At 36.1% G+C, this 21,091-nt stretch overlaps 1 protein-coding gene across 2 annotated transcripts in view; it reads right to left on the reverse strand.

Annotated features, from left to right (window-relative positions):
• ERP44 (endoplasmic reticulum protein 44) overlaps positions 1-21,091 on the reverse strand; it is a 115,644-nt gene that overhangs the window by 53,746 nt on the left and 40,807 nt on the right. Inside the window, exons 2-4 of one of the 2 annotated variants that reach the window (XM_009188418.4) lie at positions 20,963-21,002; positions 16,872-17,002; positions 15,242-15,357 (exon numbers count right to left, since the gene is read on the reverse strand). In XM_009188418.4, the coding sequence (XP_009186682.1) occupies positions 15,242-15,341 (100 nt within the window). In that variant the 5' untranslated portion in view covers positions 15,342-15,357; positions 16,872-17,002; positions 20,963-21,002. The remainder of the gene's footprint in view (positions 1-15,241; positions 15,358-16,871; positions 17,003-20,962; positions 21,003-21,091) is intronic. The other variant, XM_003911445.5, reaches the window with a different exon arrangement.

A 21,091-nucleotide genomic window follows, 5' to 3' on the forward strand; every position in this document is an offset into this window, starting at 1 on the left:
AACTTCTGGGCAAGTCTTAGGGCTGAACTGGGCTCAGAGCCAGTGGACGTAGGGGAGGAGGATGCATGACCTACTGAGACGCCAGGCAGGATGGTTTAAGGGGCTGCTGGCATCACCCCTCCATTAACCCCAGACTGCAAAGCTCACAGTTCCAAAAGAGAACACTTCCTTCTGCTCAAGGCGAGGAGAGGGAAGAGTGGGGAGGACTTTGTCTTGCATCTGGGATACCAGCTCAGTCACAGGAAGACAGGGCACCAGACAGAGTCGTAAAGCACCCTTTCCAGGCCCTAGCTCCTGGATGACATTTCTAGATACACCCTGGGCTAGAAGAGAACCTGCTGCTTTGAAAAGAAGGACCCACTCTTGACAGGATTCATCACCTGCTTACTGAAGAGTCCTTGGGCCTGAATAACCAGCAGCACGAGAAAAGAAACAAATAACATATAATGGAGCTCCAATAGGTCTGGCAGCAGACTTTTCAGTGGAAACCTTACGGGCCAGAAGAAGGTGGCATGATATATTCAAACAGCTGAAGGAAAAAGACTTTTATCCCAGAAGAGTGTACCCAGCAAAAACATCCTTCAAATATGAAAGAGAAATAAAGACTCCCACACAAACAAAACCTGAGGGACTTCATCAACATCAGATGTGTCCTACAAGAAATGTTAACGGGAGTACATTAATGAGAAAGAAAAGGACATTAATAAACAATAAGAAATCATCTGAAAGTACTGAAGTCACAGAAAATAGAAAGTACACAGACAAATAGAAAATATTGTAACACTAATTGTGGTGTGTCGACTACTCTTAAGTAGAAAGACTAAATGAGGGACCAATCAAAAAATAATAACCACAACAACTTTTCAAGACATAAAAAGTATAAAAAGATATAAACAGAAACAACAAAAAGTTAAAAAGTAGGGAGATGAAGTTAAAGTGTACAGTTTTTATTAGTTCTCTTTTTGCTTGTTCGTTTGTTTATGCAGTGTTGTTATCAGCTTAAAATAATGAGTTATAAGATAGTATTTGGAAGTCACATGGCAACCTCAAGTCAAACACACAACAGATATATAAAAAATAAAAAGAAATGAAATCATATCACCAGCGAAAATCACCTTCACTAAAAAGGAAGACAGCAAGGAAGGAAAGAAGGAAGAGAAGACCACAAAACAACGAGAAAACAAATAACAAAATGGAAGGAATATGCCTTTACTTATCAATAACAACACCGAATATAAATGAACTAAACTCTTCAATCAAAAGACACAGACTGGTGGAATGGATTTAAAAAAAACCAAGACCCAAAGATCTGTTGCTTACAAAAAACACACTCTACCTGTAAAGACACACATAGACTGAAAATAAAGAAATGGAAAAAGATATTCCATGCCAATGGAAACCAAAAAAGAGCAAGATCACTATACTTACATCAGACAAAATAGATTTCAAGACAACTATAAGAAGAGACAAAGAAGGTCACTATATAATGACAAAGGGGTCAATTCAACAAGAGGATATAACAACTGTAAACACAATGCATATACATATGTAACGCATATAATACAACGTAAATACATATGCACCCAACACTGGAACACCCAGATATATAAAGCAAGTATTATTATAGCTAAAGAGAGACTCCAACATAGTAATAGCTGGAGACTTAAATACCTGACTTTCAGCCTTGGACAGATCTTCCAGACAGAAAATCAACAAGGAAACATCACAGTTAACCTGCACTATAAACCAAATGGACCTAACAGATATTTACAGAACATTTCATCCAATGGCTGCCGAATACACATTATTTTCCTTATCACATGGCTCATTCTCAGGGACAGACCACATGTTAGGTTACAAAGTCTTAAAACATTCAAAAAAATTGAAATTATCTCAAGCATCTTCTCTGACGACAATGGAATAAAACTAGAAATGGATAACAAGAGAAATCTTGGAAATTATACAAGTACATGGAAATTAAACAATATGCTCCTGAATGACCAGTGGTCAATGAACAAATTCAGAAGGAAATTGAAAATCTTCTTGAAATAAATAATGATGGAAATACAACATACCAAAACATATAGGATTCAGCAAAAGTAGAACTAAGAGAGAAGTTTATGGCTATAAATGCCTACGTCAAAAAATAAGAAAAAACTTCCAATAAACAACCTAATGATACCTCTTAAAGAATTAGAAAAGCAAGATCAAACCAAACCCAACATTAGGAGAAGAAAAGAAATAAAGATCACAGCAGAAATAAATGAAATTGAAATGAAAAAGGCAATACAAAAGCACAAGTAACAAAAAGTTGTTTTTCTGAGAAGTTTTACAAAATTGACAAACCTTTAGCCAGACTATGAAAAAAAGAGAGAAGACCGAAACAAATAAAAACAGAAATGAAAAAGGAGACATTACAACTAATAGCACAGAAATTCTAAGGATCATTAGCAGCTACTGTGTGCAACTATCTGCCAATAAATTGGAAAATCTAGAAGAAACTGACACATTCCTAGACATATACAACCTACCACGATTGAGCCATGAAGAAATCCAAAACCTGAACAGACCAATAACAAATAATGAGATTGAAGCCATAATAAGAAAGCTTCCAGCAAAGAAAAGTCCAGGACCTGATGGCTTCACTGCTGAATCCTCCCAAACATTTAAGGAAGAACTGATACCAATCCTACTCAAACTATTCCAAAAAACAAAGGAAGAGGGAATACTTCCAGACTGATTCTATGAGAACAGCATTATCCTAACACTGAAACTGAAAAAAGACACATCCACAAAAGGAAAACTACAGGCCAATAACCCAATATTGATGCAAAAATCCTCCACAAAATACTAGCAAACCAAATTCAACAGTACATTAGAAAGATCATTAATCATGACCAAGTGGGATTTATCTCTGGGATGCAAGGATGATGGTTCAACATATGCAAATCAATCAATGTGATACATTGTATCAAGAAAATGAAGGATAAAAAACATATGATCATTTCAATTGATGCTGAAAAAGCATTTGATAAAATTCAACATTCCTTCACAACAAACACCCCCAAGAAACCATGCAGAGAAGAAACATATTTCAACTTAATAAAGACCATGTACAATAAATCCACAGCTAGTATCATACTGAATGGGGAAAAACTGAAAGCCTTTCCTCTAAGATCTGGACTACAAGGATGCCTACTGTCACTATTATTCAACATAGTACTGAAAGTCCTTGCTACAGCAGTCAGATGAGAGAAACATATAACGGGCATCCAAATTAGAAAGGAAAAAGTCAAAATATCCTTGTTTGTAAATAATATGATCTTATATTTTGAAAAACCTAAAGACCACCAAAAAACTATAAGAACTGACAAACAAATTCAATAAAGTTGCAGGATACAAAATCAACTTACAAAAATCAGTAGCATTTTTATATGCCAACAGTGAACAATCTAAAAAAGAAATAAAAATGTAATCCCATTTACAATAGCTACAAATAAAATACCTAGGAATCAACCAAAGAAATGAAAGATCTCTACAATGATAATTATAAAAAATCGATGGAAGAAACTCAAAAGGACAAAAAAAGGAAAGAAATTCTATGTTTATGGATTAGAAGAATCGATACTGTGAGAATGTTATTACTACCGAAAGCAATCTACATATTCAATGCAATCCCTATCAAAATACCAATGACATTCTTCACAGAAATAGAAAAACAATCCTAAGGTTTATATGGAACCACAAAAGATGGCAGAATAGCCAAAGTTATCTTAAGCTAAAAGAACAAAACTGGAGGAATCCCATGACCTGACTTCAAATTACACTACAGAGGTATAGTGTTAGGTCGGCACAAAAGTAATTGCGGTTTTTTGCCATTAAAAAAAAACAAAAAAACAAAAAAAACGGCAAAAATCGCAATTACTTTTGCACCAACCTATAACCAAAACAGCATAATACTGGCATAAAAAACAGACACAGGCTGGGTGCAGTGGCTCACACCTGTAATCTCAACACTTTGGGAGGCCGAGGCTGGCGGATCATGAAGTCAAAAGATGGAGACCATCCTGGCCAACATGGTGAAACCGCATCTCTACCAAAAATACAAGAATTAGTTGGGTACGGTGGCAAGTGCCTATAGTCCCAGTTACTCGGGAGGTTGAGGCAGGAGAATCACTTGAACCTGGAAAGAGGAGGTTGCAGTGAGCCAAGATCATGCCACTGCACTCCAGCCTGGCAACAGAGCAAGACTCCATCTCAAAACAAAACAAAACAAAAACCAGACATGTGTATCAGTGCAACAGAAAACCCAGAAATAAATCCATATATCTACAGTGAACACATTTTTGACAAAGGTTCCAAGAACATACATTGGGGAAAGGACAGTCTCTTCAATAAATGGTACTGGAAGAACTGGATATCCATATGCAGAAGAATGAAAGTAGACCCCTATCTCTTGCCATACGCAAAAATCAAATCAAAATGGATTAACCACTTAAATCTCAGACTTCAAACTATGAAACTACTACAAGAGAACATTGGGGAAACTCTCCAGGACACTGGAGTGGGCAAAGACTTCTTTAGCAATCCCCCACAGGCCCAGGCAACCAAAGTAAATAAATGGACAAATGGGATCACTTCAAGTTAAAGAGCTTTTGCACAGCAAAGGAAACAATCAACAAAGTGAAGAGACAACCCACAGAACAGGAGAAAATATTTGCCAACTATCCATTTGACAAGGGATTAATAACGAAAATATATAAGGAACTCAAACAACTCTATACTCAAAAATGTTAATAATCTGATTAAATAATGGGAAAAATATTTGAATAGACATTTCTCAAATGAAAACATACAAATGGGAAACAGGTATATAAAAACGTGCACAATATCACTGATCGTCAAAGAAATGCAAAATCAAAACTGCAATGAGATACCATCTCACTCCAGTTAAAATAGCTTTTATTCAAAAGACAGGCAATAACAAATGCTGATGAGTATAAGGTGAAAAGAGAACCCTCTTGCACTGTTGGTAGGAAGGTATATTAGTACAAATGCTATGGAGAACAGTTTGGAGTGACTCAAAAAAACTAAAAATAGAATGACCATATGATCCAACAAACCCAATGCTAGGTGTACTAAGGAAAGGAAATCATTATATGCAAGAGACATCTGCACTCCCATGTTCATTGCAGCACTATTCAGAATAAGCTAGATTTGGAAGCAACCTAAGTGTCTACTAACAAACAAATGGATAGAGAAAATGTGGTACATACATATAATGGAGTACTACTAATCCATAAAAAAAGAATGAGATCCTGTCACTTGCAACAACATGGATGGAACTGGAGGTTACTAGGTTAAGTGAAATAAGCCAGGCACGGGAAAACATTGCATGTTCTCACTTAAATGTGGGAGCTAAAACAAAACAACTGAAATCATGGAGATAGAGCATAGAAGGATGGTTACCAGAGAGTGGAAAGGGTAGTCGAGGGTCAAGGAGGGATGGTGAATGGGTACAAAAAGTAGTTAGAATAGGCCGGGCGCGGTGGCTCACACCTGTAATCCCAGCACTTTGGGAGGCCGAGGCAGGAGGTCAGGAGATGGAGACCATCCTGGCTAACATGGTGAAACCCCATCTCTACTAAAAATACAAAAAATTAGCCAGGCATGGTGGCGGCCGCCTGTAGCCTCAGCTACTCGGGAAGCTGAGGCAGGAGAATGGCGTGAACCCGGGAGGCGAGCTTGCAGTGAGCCGAGATGGCGCCACTGCACTCCAGCCTGGGCAACAGAGCGAGACTCCATCTCAAAAAAAAAAAAAAAAAAGAATAAATAAGACATAGTGTTTGCTAGCACAACAGGGTGTTGTGTAAAAAAAATTTAATTGTACTTTAAAAAATAAACAGTATGCTTCGATCTCAATCGTTTTAAAGACAAACGATAAATGCTTGAGGTCATGGATACCCTGATGTGACTATTACGGACTTCAAAATATCTCTTGGCCGGGCACAGTGGCTCACGCCTATAGTCCCAGAACTTTGGGAGGTTGAGATGGGTGGATCACTTGAGGTCAGGAGTTCAAGACCGGCCTGGTCAACATGGTGAGACCCTGCCTCTACTAAATCTACAAAAATTAGCAGCCACAGTGGCGCACACCTGTAATCCCAGCTACTCAGGTGGCTGAGGCACAAGAATCACTTGAACACTGGAGGCAAAGGTTGCAGTGAGCCGAGAATGTGCCAATGTACTCCAGCCTGGGAAACAGACAGCAAGACTCTGTCTCCAAAAAAAAAAAAAATTAAACTCTTGTAGTCCATAAAAATGTACACCCTACTATGTATCTACAAAAATTTAATAAAAATAAATTCTCTCTAGACAGGAGAAATAAGTTCTAGTGTTGTTCTACAGCACTGTAGGGTGACTGTAATTAATAATAATTTATTGTATACTTTTGAGTACTAGAAGAGGATTATCCTAATGTAACCATTAAACACGATATACATGTATTGAAATATTACTCTGTATCTCATAAATATGTTTATCACATGTGAATTTAGAAAAATCTAAGTGATAAGAAAGCTTTGTGTTATAGTTCATTTTTTCTTTTTCAGTTGCACATAAAATTTTGCCTTACAATCAGTGATGAGTTAGACTGGGTGAACTATGGCAGTAAATATTTATTCTATTGTTGGGAAAATAATGAGATAACTGTAGTGCCTACAAAACACTTCATAAATGCTGGTACTGTTTATTATTCATTTTATCTATCCACCTGTTCAACAATTACAACTGAACACCTACTATGTGCTAGATACCATTCCAGTGCTAGGAACAGAAGGGTAAAAACATAAGGTCTCTACTCTCATGCAGCCATTTTATCATTATTATTGTCATTATTAAGATCACTGCTGCTGCTACTGCTACTTCTACTTGTTTCCACGGGCTACAATATTAAATGAAATTCTTTTTCTTAATGGACAGAACAGTATGAACATATTAAATGAAATTCTTAAATGAATGAAAATGAAAAACTCAGGACAACCACACAGAGAACTGTGGGTCAGTTTCTAGAAGCCATCAAATAGCTCAGCTCTAAGCATTCCTCAAAATGCTGGCAAAAGCCTATTCAAAGAAAGTTTTTAAAAATTCAATAATTGTGTTGAAGGTCATTTATTACAGTGAAGAGCAAATTACAATTAACAATATCACAATACCCCTGTACAACGCAGATTTCTAGCTTCTTACCCACATTTTTTCGAAAACTCCAAGGCAGTAAGGTGCTCCTACTTTTTTCCTTAATCAATGATAAACTATAGGTTCAGGACTTTTAAAATACCAAGTTCCTAAAAATTTGTAAAATTTCAACCTTACCAAAAAATTGCAATTGCATTTTTATTTATATAATGACCCATTGCAGACTATTTAAATAGACTATTTTATAATCTCTAATAGGACATTTTAAGTTGTTTGTATTCAGAAATGGGTGAATTCTCCATTTCTATGGTGAATTCAATTTAAACTACCTTATTCTGACTTTCAAATAGCATAGTTAACTGATAAAAGCTGTATTGTCCTGGGTTCCAGTATGGCTCCCTCCATTTACTATGCAACCTTGGGAAATCACTTAGCCTCTCTGTATCTTTCAGTCTCTTCATCAGTAAAATGGTAACACAATCCAACTCTCTGAAAGGTCAGTGTTCCTTTCTACCTCAGAAACTTCGTATTTACTGCTACTTCCATCTAAAACACTCTTCTTCCCCTACTTCACTTGAAAATTCCTACTCTTCCTTCACTTTTTATCATTTCCTCAAAAATGTCTTCCCCATCCCTGCAGACTAAGTCAGACTCATCATTTCGTAGCATTCAATACCTTCCCGTTAGAATAGATATCACAATATGTGATTGTGTATTGATCTCTCTTGCCTTTCTAGGTGTGTTTAGTTCATTGCTGTAGTTATAGAACCTTCCACATGGCATTACATAAGGTAGGCATACATTTTTTTTGTTGTTAAATGAATGAATAATACTACTTAACTAGAGGAGTAATAAGTCGTGGTAAAGATAACTAAAATATCTGAAAGAACATGTCTAAATTCAAGTAAGCACTCACTAAGTAGCAGGGTTTTTCCCAGGCAATGTGACTACAAACTATTTACAGGAACTTTTCAAGAAATCATACTATGACTTTGGATAAAAGGTCTCAGCGAAAAAGTGAGTCGGAAGCAAGGCAGACAGACTGAAGTACTCAAGGGCAGGACAGAGTAGGTTAACATAATACCAGACAAGTGAACGATATGAACAAGACATATGTGGGCATGATGATATCTTGATTCTGAGGCCATCTTCTGTCCTTGCTAGGAAGCTTCTTACAGATCTTCTGCCTAACAAAAACTAATCCTAAAGCAACAAATAGATACACTTGGTTGGAAAGAATATTGAAACAAAATAGAGACCACAAGAAGTAAAGCTTTTTATTTGCAAACAAACCTAATTGTCTAAGTAGGAAATCCTATGGACTCTATTTATAAAACTTATTAGAACTAGTAAGTTTTAGTATACAGGGTCAATATAAGAAATCAATCTTATTTCTATAAACTAGCAACAAAAACACTAAAAATTAAAATTTAACAATCAATGCCATTTGTAACAGCACCCCCAAATAAGAAATACTTACTGAGAGATCTCACAACAGATGTCCAAAACATGAGAAAAAAATACCAGGCAAGCCCAAAATGAAGGACATTCTACAAAATTCTTAACGAATACTACTCAAAACTGTCAAGGTTGTGAAAAATGAAGCCTGAGAAACAAACAGATCAAAGGTAACCAGGAAGACATTATGCCTAAAAGTGATATCCTAGAACAACAACAAAAAGACCTAAGTGGAAGAGGGATAAAATCCAAATAAAATCCATAGTTTAATTAATAGTAGTGTACCAATTTTAGTTTCTTAGCCTTTGACAAATGTGCCATAGTAATATAAGATATTGATGTTAGGGTAAAATACATAAGGCATATAAGGGAACTCTCTGTATTATTTTTGCAACTATAATCTATGTATAATCTACAATTATTCCAGAAATGAAGTTTATTCTTAAAATATAATTTACAATAGCATCAAATAAATAAATAAATACTTAGGAATAAATCTGACAAAGCTATCCAAGACATGTAGGCTGAAAAACCGCAAAACATTGCTGGAAGAAACTGAAAATGCCTAAATAAATGGAGAGATAACAATCTTCATGGATTCGAAGACTCAGTATCATTAAAATAACAATTTTCCATAAATTTCCCTGAGGATTCAAAGTAACCCCAGTTAAAATCCCAGTAGCCTGGCCAGGCGCGGTGGCTCACGCCTGTAATCCCAGCACTTTGGGAGGCCGAGGAGGGCAGATCACAAGGTCAGGAGATCGAGACCATCCTGGCTAACACGGTGAAACCTCATCTCAACTAAAAATACAAAAAATTAGCTAGGCTAATTTTGGGCACCTGTAGTCCCAGCTACTCGGGAGACTGAGGCAGGAGAATGGCTTGAACTCAGGAGGCGGAGCTTGCAGTGAGCGGAGATCACGCCACCGCACTCCAGCGTGGGCGACAGAGGAGACTCTGTCTCAAAAAAACAAAAAAAACTCAGTAGCCTTTTGTCATTAAAAATTAACAAACTGATTCTAAAAGTTAAATGGAAATCTAAATCAACCAGAACTGCCAAACAACTCTGAAAAAAAAGTACAAAGTTGAAAGTTTTACCTGACTAGACTTCAAGACTCGTTATAAGCTATAGTAATCTACAAAGTACTGGTATAAGCACAGACAAACGGATCAACAGTATAGAACAGAGAGAACAGAAATAGACCTACACATACGGTGTCAGTTTATTTCAGCAAAGATGCAACAACAGTGAAGAAAGGATAGTCTTTTCAACAAATAATGCCAGAACCATATGCAAAAAAATGAACTCCAATTCATACACTGTGCCACATGTAAAAATTAATTCCAAATGGATTACAGACATAAGTATAAACCTGCATACTACCACATTTGTAAAAGAAAACATAGAAGAAAATCTTTGTGATCCTGTGTAAGGCAAATACTTCTTAGATACAACATCAAAAGTGTAATTCATTTTAAAAACTGATAGTAAGACTGCACCAACATTAAGAATATCTGCTTTTCAAAATACACTCTTCAAGCTGGAGGTCTCATACTTCTTGATTTCAAAACATATTACAAGACTACAGTAATCAAAAAGTGTGGAACTGGCATAAAAACAGACACACAGACCATGGTACAGACTACAGGGTCCAGAAATAACCCCTCAAATATATAGTAAAATGATTTTCGATGAGGATGCTAAGACCATTCAATGGGGAAAGAACAGTCTCTTCAATAAATGATGCTGGAAAACCTAGAAGTACACATGCAAAATAATAAAGCTGGGCCCTTACCTTGTTCCATACACAAAAATTAACTCAAAATAAATGAAAGACCTGAACATAAGACCTAACACTCTTCAACTCTCTAAACACTCTAAAACTCTTAGAAGAAATCATAGGAGAGTAAACCTTCATGACATTAGATTGCAATTATTTCCTGCATATAACACCTAAAGCACAGTCAACCAATGTAAAAATTCATAAGATAGACTACATTACAATTAAAAATTTCTATGAATCAAAAGACACAATCAACAGAGTGAAAAGGCAACCGACAGAACAGGAGAATTTATTTGCAAATCTTATATATGAGGGGTGAATATCCAGAATATACAAAGAACTCCTACAACTTAACATCAACAACAAAATCCCAAATAACCTGATTTAAAAATGGGCGAAGGAGTTGAAAAAATATTTCTCCAAGGAAGATATACAAATGACCAATAAACATGTGAAAAAATACTGAACATCACTAATTATTAGGGAAATGCAAACCAACACCACAATGAGATACCATCTCACACCCATTAGTATGGCTGCTATAAACAAACAAACAAACAAACTAACAAAACAGAAAATAGAGCCCACATGATCTCACACACCATAGTCCCAGCTACTCAGGAGGCTGGATGGGAGGATCCCTTGAGCCCAGGAGTTCCAGACCAGCCTAAGCAACATAGTGAGACCTTGTCTCTATTAAAACAACAACAATAACAAAGAGAAAATAAGAAGTGCAGGTAAGCATGTGGAGAAACTGCAACCCTTTGTACTCCTAATGAAAATGTAAAATGATACAGCTGCTATGAAAAACTGTATGATGTTTCCTCAAAAATTACAAACTACCATATGTTCTAGCAATTTCACTGCTGGATATATATCAAAAAAAAAAAACATGGGTACTTTCTTTAAAGGTCTCAAAGAGATATTTGTACACTCATGTTCATGGCACCATTATTTACAACAGCCGATGGCAGAATCAACCCGTGTTCTCGATGGATGATACACAAATCATGGTATATACATACCAAGAAATATTATTCAGCCTTAAAAAGCAGGGAAATTCTGATGCATGCTACAACATGAATAAGCCTTGCAAACATTATGCTAAGTGAAATATGCCAGTCACAAAAAGACAGACACTGTATGATTCCACTTATGTGGAGTACCTAGAGTAATCGCATTCACAGAAAAGGAAGGTAGAAAGGAAGTTGCTAGGGGCTGGGGAGAAGGGGCAATGGGAAGCTATTGTTTAATAGGTGTAGAGTTTCAGTTTTGCAAGATGAAGAACGGGAGACTGGTTGCACAACAATGTGAATACATTTAACAGTATTAAATTGTACAATTTAAAATGGTAAGATAGTAATTGTATGTGTATGTTACAATTTTTTAAAAAAAATACAAAGGTAGAATGGGAGAAAATATTTGCAAATTACACGTGAAAAAAGACTTGTACTCAAAATATATAAAAAACTCTCAAAACTCAGTAAGAGGGTAGGGCACAGTGGCTCATGCTTGTAATCCCAGCACTTTCAGAAGCCGAGGCATAACAATCACTTTAGCCCAGGAGTTTCAGACCAGCCTGGGCAACATAGGGAGACCTGTCTCTAAAAAAATTTTTTAAAATTAGCCGCGTGTGGTGGCACATGCTACTTGGGAGGCTGTGGTGGAAAGGTCACTGGGGTCTGGAAGGTTGAGGCTCCAGTGAGCCGAGATTGTGCCACTGCACAACAGCCTGGGCGACACGGTAAGACCCTGTCGCAAATAAATAAATAAACAAATTTCAATAAGAAAATAAACAATCTAATAAAAAATATGTAATATTTGAACAGACACATCATCACAGATACATGAATGTCATATAAACATGTGAGAATATTCTCAACATCATTAATTATTAGAAAAATACAAATTAAACCACAAGGAGATACCACTTTACACATATTGGAATATGTAAAATTAAATAGACTATCCACTCCAAGTTTTGACAAGAATATGGAACAATTGGAACTCTCATGTACTATTAATGGATATATAAAATAGAACAAATACTTTGGAAAATAGTTTGGCAGTTTCTTAAAAAGTTTAACATGGACCTACCACATGACCTAGCATTTCACATCTAGGTATTTGCTCAGGAAAAATGAAAACATATGCATAAAGATTTATATCTGAATGTTCCTAACAGCTTTATTTGTCATCTTTATTTGTATAAAGATTTATATCTGAATGCTCATAACAGCTTTATTTGTAATAGCCAGCAAGTTGAAACAACCCAAATGTCTGTCAGGAATTGAACAGATAAACAAATTGTGGTATACAGCCACACAATAGAACGCCACTAAATAATAAGAAATAATATATGCAACATGAAACAATCTCAAAATAAACATACTGAGTCAAAAAAAAAAAAAAAAAACCCAGACCAAAAAAAAACCTCATACTGTATATAAAATTCTAGAACCAATACCACTTATATAAAATTCTAGAAAATGCAAACTAATCTCCAGTGATGGAAAGCAGATGGTCCTTAAGGATAATGGAGGTAGGGGATAGAAGGGACAGACAGGGACCGCAAAGGGGCACAAGGAAAATTTTGGGGAATGACAGCTATGCTCAACATCTTGACTGTAGTGATGGTTTCATGGATATACACATGTATCAAAACCTATAAAATTATAAAATTTAAATGTGTGTAATGCATTATATGTCACTTATACCTCAATAAATCTCTTTTAAAAACTGCTTTAGGATTGAACAATTTATTTTTCGAAGCACTGATACATATATGAGTATATAAATTAAAATTGTTCAAATGGTTAGGAAAAAAAAAATTCGACCACAGAATAACCTGCCTAAAAGGCATTTCTCTTTAGAACACAGAATTCTTAAGGTTCTTCCAGTTCAAAACCTCTACAATCTAATTGGCATGTAAGAGGTTAACAAAACTACAATTTGTCTTACAATCTCTAAAGAGACTGTGGAAAATGTAAATACATTAATCAATAAGGGTTTCATAACATCATTTCTTTAAAAGAATTACATAGAAGAGAAAAAATATTCAGAGAGATGCATAATACCTCATAATATCCATAATACCTCATAATATGCATAATACCTCAGATAACTTGCTGGTGGACTGAAAAGCTCTGAACTGTGCTATTTGCTCCCATAAAAAGAAAGCTTACTAGCAATGATGTCAGATTTTCTTCAAAAGTTATCGGTTTAAAAGATGGAATAAATGATATTTATGGTACAAGGATATAAGTATTAAATTTTCTTCCCAATGAATGTAAGCTTTAGAGCATAATTTCCAATTTTATGGTTCAAATTCAGTAAAAGTAGGAACTCTTATCTGCACTGTAACATCTCATTAAATACATAAAGAATAGAAAGATTTGAAATGAGAACCCACACCAAAAACATCATGTTCTCTGTCAGCGAAAGGTCGGAGAAAAGATCTGGAAAGCAGTGCGAAAATGTAGCCCATGCTTGTACTGACAATCTTTTATTGCTCCCTTCATCCTATCTAGTTACGAATTTCAGCAGACAGAAATACTGGGTGGGGCTTAGAAGACTGTGAAATGATTTCCTGTTGGAAAATGCCTTGCTGCCTAGCACAAAGCTATATCAATAACTCCCCAAAATGTTTGAACAGAAAAGAGCAAATGAAGGCATTTGGTCAGAAGATCAGGATTCAAATTCCAGCTTGACCAGACATTGAGCTATGTAACATTGATTAAGCCACTTCATGTTCATTTCCTCATCAGTAAAATGAAAAGTTAGGTGTGTGTACACACATACTAATTTTAATCAGTAGGTTAAGTATAAAAAGTAGAAAACTTGAAGAATGGGAGACAGTTCTGTATTCACACCAACTTAACCAATAATGCAATAGCTTTTTGTGAGCAGTCTCTGTCTCCCAGAAACTGTCAGATGCTTGAGACAGAGATTAATAAGTGGTTTGGTCTCCTCTTAAAAGTGAGCATTAAAAAAAAGAAAGAAAAAAAAAATTCCTGCCTTGATGAACAGACAATGCAGCTGATAAGACAACTAAGACAAACAGAACTATCAAATACAATGAGTTTAGTACGATGAGAGAGGAAAGTTCAAGTATAATGGGAGTACACAGGAGTGGGAGCACACAGGAGGAAACACCACTAGCAAGATTACTAGTTCAAGTTAGAGAAATCCATCATGTATACGAAAAACCATGGGGATTTCATAGAGAATGCTCCACCAGGACAAGCAAAATGCAAGAGGTTGAATTTTAAGAGCTTAAACTAAGTTTCTTAATACTCTTAATAATTATAATCAGTTGCTACAGCTAATTAGACCTCAAAAATAGTCTAAACCAATCTTCACAGAATCTTTACAAAAACAGAAACACACAAAAATCTCAGACTATCTTATTTGAAATGACTATAAATGGTATTTTCACATGATTCTAAAATAACAGAAATCCATTTTTTCTTCTAATACCATGTTTCAATTTTATTTACTGATTTTGGTATTTGCTTTGGTAGAAAACACTGCTAATTTTGATCCCAATGCTTGACCTACTGTAATTTTTAAAATAACAACAAAAAAACCTTCACACAAGCCAAATGGAAAGTAATGTTATAAGTACATAAAAATTAAATAGTAACAATTTAACCAAGGTCACTAGAACCTTTTCGGTTTGTTCTCCACTTAAAAGCAGAGCATTTAAAAAAAAGAAAAGGAAAAAAAAGAAAAGAAAAACTATGCATGTGTGCCTGTGTTTGGGATGGGACAGTTTCTTTTAGACTTCCTATTGAGGTACTTACAGTGCTGATCACAATCAACTCTGGCAAACACTACTTGATTTTCATTTGGAAATTCTTCCTTAATGACATCGGAAGCTTCCTCAAAAATTGGATGCAACATCTGACTGAAACGACACCTATACACAGAGAAGGATGCCAATTAGAAATGAAAAGCAGAAGTAATAAAATCTTATTTCAGTTATTGCCCGTTGACATTTGATATAGGCACAATGAACAACTCTGCGAGATAATCACACACTTAATTTAATCATGGACCCTGACGTTGTTCAATGGAGATGAAGACAATTTTGAATTCAAAGACTGTATAACAATTCTAAGAATGTATAAGATTTTGGTTTTATTCATCTTAAGATAATTGCCAGTATTATGGAGCACACAGCTAAGGATCTCTTGCAGAGGTCATAAAACAAGTCTGAAATAAGCCCCCTAAGAAGTACTACTAGGATTTGCAACTACTGAGGCTTGAACATTTATGAAAGAAATTAGCTTTCTCTATTTTATTTAATTTTTTTTGAGACAGGATCTCATTCTGTTGCCCAGGTTGGAGGGCAGGGGCACAATCTCAGCTCACTGCACCCTCCAACTCCAGGGCTCAAGCGATCCTCCCACCTCAAAATAATAAAATTTTAGACTACTGTGTAAAATATTTTAACTATATTGTAGATATTAGACTGCTCCACCTGGCTAGTTCTATCAAATCTCACAGGCAAGTTAGCATACCAAATAAATAAGTTATATTAAAAGAATATATGGTATATAATGAACTATTTCCCCTCAAAATTTACCCCTTGTTAAAATGGGCTTTTACATCTGTAAACATACTAAATACAGTAAGTCTAGAAGCAAGTATCTTAAATTCCTAACCAAGACTTCCTGTCTATATTTACTTTTACTTTAAACACAAGGCACAAACCCCACAACAGTCTGTAAACTTGTTACTTCTAACTGTCCCTTAATCAAGTCAAACATTTCACAAATACAGTCATGTGGTGTTTAACAACAGGCATACACTCTAAGAAATACACCATTAGGTGATTTCTTCATTGTGCAAACAACATAAAGTATACTTACACAAACCTAGACGGTATAGCCTAGCATGCACCTACACTATATGGTATACAGCTTCCTATTGCTCCTAGGCTACAAACCTGTACCACATGTTAATATACTAACTACTGTAAGCAACTGTAACACAACAGCACTTGTGTATCTAAACATATCTAAACATAGAAAAGGTACAGTAAAAATACAGTATTATACATGGGACTTCTGTCACTGACCTAAACATCATTATGTCATGGATGACTATGTTCTAGGTCATAAAAGGGACCCAATAAGAAGAGGAAGAATCAGAATTAGTAACCAGCTGAGTTAGAATGGTCTTTCTCTTACAGAAGAAGTATTAAGGATATGTAAACAAACTACAGTTGCTACTCTTGCTTCCGGAGCCCTTTTCCACCAAATAATTTACTTAAATGATGTCAGTGAACAGTTTAATCCACATGTAATTAGGTAATACATATTAGCTTTCATACAATAAAAATATTGGAAAGCCTGTGAAAGGATGCAAACAATATACTTCCTCCCTATTTCTTCTTGTGTATATATATATCTCTTCTAGCCCACTCACCTGACTTCCTAAGGAGATGTCCTAGAATATACCAAGGAGACACATCTGTATCTTCAATCTCTTGCTTTCAAGTGGCTCTTTCCTCTTTTAGCATTCTTAAATCTCTCCCATCAGGGATAAGTGGGTGGGGTCTGTGGACATCATGGACCATGTCTTATTTGACTACGTAGTCTAATAAGCATTCAATATATGTGTATCAAATGAATGAATTGACAGAATGGAGCGGCTAGGACCCCAGGTTTGCAGGTTCTTACTGTCTGTAGAAAATAAGGTAGCTGGAGGACAGGGGAGGCAGGGAGTCCCATTAATCAGGGGCTGATTAATGGTTTCTTGAAAAATTTAGATCTGACCTAGTGAAGAAAGAGCGGGCAAGCCTCTTTATGGCCTAAGGGCAACGTAAAAAAACACATCAAGGGCTTCATTTCTCTAGATTGTCCAGTTTGCCACCCAGTAAGTATTTAAGCATGGTTCATGTTTAAAATAGGACCTGTCTTAATACAGGTTGAATGTCCCTAATCCGAAAATTCAAAATGCTTCAAAATCTAAAACTGTTTGAGCACTGACAAGATGCCCAAAGGAAATGCTCATTAAAGCATTTTGTATTTCATATTTTTGGGGTTAGTGATGTTGAACCAGTAAGTATAATGCAAATATTCCCAAACCTGAAAAAATCCAAAATCTGAAACACTTCTGGTCCCAAGTATTTCAGATAAGGGATACTCAACCTGTACCAAAAGATGAAAAGGGAAAATGAAATAAAATGTTACGTTTATAAAAGGAACATCACAAAAGAAATGGATCTATTAAAAGGGCCTAACGGTCATCTAAACCTAATCTCCAATCTAGTACTTAAATCAATCCTTAACAAATCTACCAAATAGATAAGTCTTTGCAGAGACATTCTGAAGGCACTTACTAATATGATCTAGTTAGAGAAAGAAATAAGCTTTGCAGTCAGGCATACCTGAATTTAAATCCCACTTCCACCACTTACTAGCCATATGACCTTTCTGAGCCTCAATTCCTCAACCTAAAAGGAAATTATAATACCTACCTGCAGAGTAGTTCTGAGCATTTAAAACAACCTATGTAAAGAGTCTGGATGGGAATGGTTAATGGGTACAAAAATATAGTTAGAATGAATAAGATCTAGTAGGATGACTACAGTAAACAGAAATGTATTGTACATTTTTAAATAAAAGAGTAAAACTGGAATGTTTGTAACATAAATGATGAATCCTTGAAGTGATGAATACTCCATTTACCCTGATGTGTGTTTTTTTTGTTTTTGTTTTGAGACAGAGTCTCACTCTGTCACTCAGGCTGGAGTGCAACAGCGTGATCTCGGCTCACCGCAACCTCCGCCTCCTGGGTTCAAGCAATTCTCCTGTCTCAGCCTCCCAAGTAGCTGGGATTACAGGTGCCCGCCACATCCGGCTTTTTGTATTTTTAGTAAAGATGGGGTTTCACCATGTTCGTCAGGCTAGTCTTGAACTCCTGACCTCAGGTGATCCGCCTGCCTTGGCCTTCCAAAGTGCTGTGATTACAGGTGTGAGCCACCGTGCCCGGCCATGTGATTATCATACTTTGTTCACCTCTATCAAAATATCTCATGTACCCCATAAATATATATACCTACTATGTACCCATAAATATTAGGTAATCTGTTTTAAATAGTCTGGCACAAAACAGCATTATTAACCACCTACTACAGTATTACTCGAGGAGCTGCAGTATTTTTAAGCACCTCTATTACAGAATTATTAAACTGTGCCACATCCATAACTTCCAGAAGGAACTCAGAGTCTAGACTTTGAGGCCACATAGTATTAAGTCTATGTCCTACAGCCAATTACCCAAGCTTTTTCAGCTGTATAAAAGAGTATTAATTCATTAACAACTTAAGGTATTCTTGAGGTAATGTTTTCCCAAATAACTTAGTCCACGTTTCCAATTCAGTTTTTTTTTCTTTTTTTCCAAAAGATCCCAGCAGCATATTCTATTACTCTTTCTTGCAACATACAAAATCTCTCAGTCAGGAGAAAGTCGCTCTAGTTTTTCTTCAGACATCATCTAGTTGGGTAACCTTGGGAAAGTACTTCACTCCCCTGGATTTCAGTTTTCTTATTTTAAAATGGATTGGACTACATAATCTTCTGCCAAATTTTGTGGCTATTAATACATCTTGACAACCCTAATTTACCTTGAAAAATGCTACCTTTGTTACATATTTTATAAATAGCATTTTCTCTGTGTATCTGCAACTTTTTTAAACTGAAGTTTTTTAAATAATCATACCATATATACATTCATTTAGCAGACATTATGTACTTATCAGCCACATATTAAGCAAAGTGCTTGGGGATTAAAGTTGAAAATAAAACTATGTGGCTCAAGCCTGTAATCCCAGCACTTTGGGAGGCCGAGGCGGGTGGATCACGAGGTCAGGAGATCGAGACCATCCTGGCTAACATGGTGAAACCCCGTCTCTACTAAAAATACAAAAAACTAGCCGGGCGTGGTGGCGGGCGCCTGTAGTCCCAGCTACTCGGAGGCTGAGGCGGGAGAATGGCGTGAACCCGGGAGGCGGAGCTTGCAGTGAGCCGAGATCGCGCCACTGCACTCCAGCCTGGGCGACAGAGCGAGACTCCGTCTCAAAAAAAAAAAAAAAAAAAAAAAAAAGAAAATAAAACTATGGTATGTATTTTCACAGAGCAAACAATGTAGCAGGGAGTCACCAACTGGATTACAGCCTACAAGTGTTATGACTGGGTAAGTATGGATGTTACGGGAAATAACAGAAGGGCTCCTAATCAGAGTCAAGAGTAGGGGAAGGTGTATTGATCCAGGAGGATAACCTGGAGAAAGTGGCAACTAATCTAAGACTTGAAAGATTAGAAGTTAACTAAGTAAAGAAATGGGTGACAGAAGAATGATCCATCCAGGCAGGGGAAATATCATGCCTAACAGTCCAGTGATGAAATACAGAATTTTACAGGAATTGAAAGAAGCTTAGTTTAACTGGAGCAGAATGTGGAAGTGGAGAGAGGCCAGACATAACAGCTACAGAGGGAATAAGAGACCAGTTCATAAGGGGACTTCTGTAAAGGATTTAAATTTTAACCCAAAGGTAATGGAAACATTTTAAGGGTTTTAAGAAGGGGTATAAACTAATCTTATTTACACTGTAAGAAAGAGAACTCTGGCTTACATTGTAGAGAACATAATGGAGATACGTAAGCCTAGAGCACAGAAAAGAAATGAGGAGACTGTAGCATGAATTCTAAATAAATGACAGGACTGTGACCTGGAGTATGGTAGTCATAGCTAGTAGGTAGTAAGCCTTAAAGGGTCAGATAAGATACAGAGTGTCTAGTGATAAAGATTATGCCAGTGTTTCAGACTCTTTCCAGCTAAATCTCCCTTGTGTTTCTGAATCTTTCTAGCTAAATCTCCCTTCTTCCTGTCTCCATGCCATATTCTGTAACATCTACTATACAACATGTTGTTCTAGATGCTGGGAATACTGAGTATGCCATTATCTCTGCCCTCAAAGTTTGTTTGCTAGGGCACAAACAAATAAGAAAAGACAAAACATTTAGTAAGAAAAAGAAAGTGGTACATAGAGTACTATATAAACACAAAAGACAGGCTCTGATTCAGCCAGGGGAAGGAGTAAAGGTATCCTAGAAGAGGCAGCAGATTGTATAAATTTTAAAATGTCAACATTATTTTTCCTTCTAAACTTGCCATACCCAAATCATGACTTACAAACACTACCCTCCTTCCACAGTCAGGACAAATACAGAATTGCAATATGTGTTCCCTTTGAGTGGGGGGTGGAGAGAGTCATATTTAAGTTATGTGTTACCTGTTTTAAGATATGTGATAACAGAATCAGCTCTATTTCTTTCTTAAAACAGAAATCCTTACCAAATTAAACTACTTCCTTTGTGGATGAAACTTAATTGACTTTATGTATGGAATACTGTCTTGAAATAGTAAAAGCCTTCCCTTCCCCTTTCTAGCAAAGAAAAATTAACCTTTAGCAAGTAAAAACAAACCCAAACCCAAACAATAAGATTACTTACCAGTCAGCATAAAAATTTACTAAAGCAACATCAGCATTGTCTGAAATTGAAAGACAAAACCAAATAAACTAAGTTATTTGTAATAATTTTTACATAATTAAAGATACAGTTTCATTATGATCTTTGTCC

The sequence above is a fragment of the Papio anubis genome, chromosome 13 (assembly GCF_008728515.1).
Source record: "Papio anubis isolate 15944 chromosome 13, Panubis1.0, whole genome shotgun sequence".
In the NCBI taxonomy this organism is placed as follows: domain Eukaryota; kingdom Metazoa; phylum Chordata; class Mammalia; order Primates; family Cercopithecidae; genus Papio; species Papio anubis.